The sequence below is a fragment of the Agrilus planipennis genome, unplaced genomic scaffold (genome assembly GCF_000699045.2).
Source record: "Agrilus planipennis isolate EAB-ADULT unplaced genomic scaffold, Apla_2.0 scaffold2585, whole genome shotgun sequence".
NCBI classification, from domain to species: Eukaryota; Metazoa; Arthropoda; class Insecta; order Coleoptera; family Buprestidae; genus Agrilus; species Agrilus planipennis.
The window spans coordinates 33-2,681 of NW_020441235.1; the positions used below are offsets into that span (position 1 = coordinate 33).

Below are 2,649 nucleotides of genomic sequence, written 5' to 3' on the forward strand. Positions count from 1 at the left end.
GAAATAGAGGCGTAATGTGTAATGTGAAAAAATCGATCAATTAACAGCAGATAAAAAATGTGTAACGTACATCTTATATTTGTTGTATGGTTATAAAATATAAAAATAGAAATGATGGATTACAACCATAGATCCAATTTTTAAGCAAAAAATAGACTCTACAACGTTGCCGATGTTTCTAAAAATAAGTAAATGCATATGTTTTACATAGATGCAAATTGTTTTTATACGATTGATAATTTAAAATCCTTAATACAAGCTTAACTGAGATTATATTGTTTTTATTCTACTATTAAAACTGTAAATTTAAATAAACGGATTGAGTATGCAGAGGATATTTGAATCTCAACTAAAAATGGTTAATAATATCATTATGCCAAAATTAAAGAATAGAATTATTATTAATAGAGTAGTCACCTCTTTACTATAAAAATGGTGATTCGTTCTTCTTTGGTACAAAAAAGTTTCATTTTCTATGGTGTTATTATTATCTGCTTGTCTATGAATTTCCGCTAATTATTAGTCACCTGTCATATGTCACCTGTCTACCTGTCTTATTATTTGTTAATAACTATTTGAGTTTGTTTTTTGTGTACCTGTTTTTAGCTCATAATAAAATATAGAAGAACTCTAGAGCTTCTAATTAAGTGGATTTTATGTATTGTTGTATTGATTAAAGTTAGTAATAATGAGATAACATTAAATGGGTAGAAATGGCATGCTCTCATTTATGCCTGTTTAAAGCAAGTACAAACAGGTATCGTACTGTTGAAATTTTGCAATTATAAAAGTTACAAATGACATGGGAATCTGTCCGAAGAGATACTTTATGCTATCAATATGTGTTTTGCAAATTGTATGTTTTGCATTGTATGTTTTATTAGCTGCTGTTTAAAGAACTACAATTTTTTAGGTTACTGTCACCCAAAGACAAGTTTTTGATTTTTTAGGATTTTTATGGATTCCAATTCTTATAAATTTCTTTGATGTTATTTTCATAATTTTTGGTTTCTTTGGTGCTTTTCAGTATAGACCAAAATATATAATTGCTGTAAGTATTTGTAAACAATCTTTAAGAGTAACTAATGCTGAGTAATACCTTTCAGTATTCGCTATGGAACTTATTTTGGCTTGGTTGGAATATATTTCTGATTTGTTTATATCTAGACATTGGATCTTTAAATCATAAGGTTAGTTTTTTTGTTCTTCTACCTGTAGTATATTAAGTGATTTTTAATTTACAGGAAAGCAAAATATTAAAGATTGATCCGGATAGTAGCAGCTGGTGGGAAAATGGACCTGGATGTAAAGGTACCCTAAATATGACTTCTGTTATTCCTGTATGGGATGATGTTACTAACTGTTTAGTAGATTATAGATATGTAGAGGTACTGCAAGCTGGAATACAGTGTGTACTTGCGGTAATATTTTGAACAAATATTCTTTATAAACTATTTATTTGTTTCATTTCAATTTAAGGTCTTAGGAGTATCCTCAGGATATTGTTTAAGCAGGTTATTTATGGAGGAAGACGACAGCTGTAAGTAATAATTATTTTTTATTATTTATTTTTCTTAATTGATAGAATGTAAAATGTGATCCACTTAGTAATGAATTTTCTATTTCACTAGCACGAAAGAGCATTTTCTGTTTAGAATATAATTCTACAAGTATATTAAGAAATAGTTAACATTAAGAAAAATACTTTTTTTATCGATTACTCCACTATAATTTTCTTTTTATTCTCGTTTTTTTGGGGGAATTGAGAAAGTAGGATTTTAAGATACCCAATGCAATAACCAATACTGAAGGAAACTGATTATCTTTACATTAATGGGACAGTTTCCTTTTAAAGGAGCAACATCAAATGCTATTTTTTGTGTCTCTAAAATTGTGAATTTAATTAACTTGTGAATTATATTGTTGAAGTGAAAGCATAGCATAGCCACTTCAAGACAATCTGAAAATCATAGGGCTTTTATGAAATAGAATATTTATGTATGTGTTTTTGTAATTCTTATTTTATAATAAACTGTATATGTATGCTGATGCATCATAGGATTTTGCGTTTGAAAATATACTAAAGCATTGTATATTTAATATCGTTGGCACAATTCTTTAGTATTGCAGTCCCTTTCTCTGTTTATATTATACTGAATATTAGCAAAACGCTACCTATTTGTGATAGTAGATGAAGTCATGTTTAAATCCGCTCATGGAAAACTAATGACTGTTGTTAAAGTTAAAGTTAAGAATTTTATTAAAAAAATATACATACATATATTTAAAAAGTTGTGGTGGAGTAATCGGGTAATAATAAGGGTAGTATTTATTACAAAAAATATTTTATATAATTGAGTATATAAATGCGTGCTGTATGTTAAAATATGGTTACAGTTAAATTCATTGGTGGATTTGATCCTCAGACATTTTGGTAAGTGAGGTGTCGTGCTATAAATTGTTTGATACAAATAAAGTTGAATTGGAACTATTGTAGACAATTTTCCTTTAAGCTTAATTAGTAAATGTTTTAGTTTTTGGAAGTAGTTGCTATTTTTAATTTTAATTTTCAGTTAATTACTTGGGTGGCGATGGTAAAAGTCCTGAGCATTTAGCATTACAACCAATGTACGTGAGCTGTAATAACTT

At 27.8% G+C, this 2,649-nt stretch overlaps 1 protein-coding gene across 1 annotated transcript; it reads left to right on the plus strand.

The window, feature by feature from the left end:
* Positions 1-505: 505 nt before the first annotated feature.
* On the plus strand, positions 506-2,644 carry LOC108743928 (sodium/potassium-transporting ATPase subunit beta-1-interacting protein-like; the record flags this gene model as incomplete). The annotated part of the gene is made up of 6 exons (XM_018479529.1): positions 506-856; positions 914-1,051; positions 1,107-1,190; positions 1,245-1,421; positions 1,480-1,540; positions 2,574-2,644. Coding segments are annotated over exons 1-6 (585 nt in total), but the record flags the coding sequence as incomplete, so codon positions are not given.
* Between the last annotated feature and the right edge of the window lie 5 nt (positions 2,645-2,649).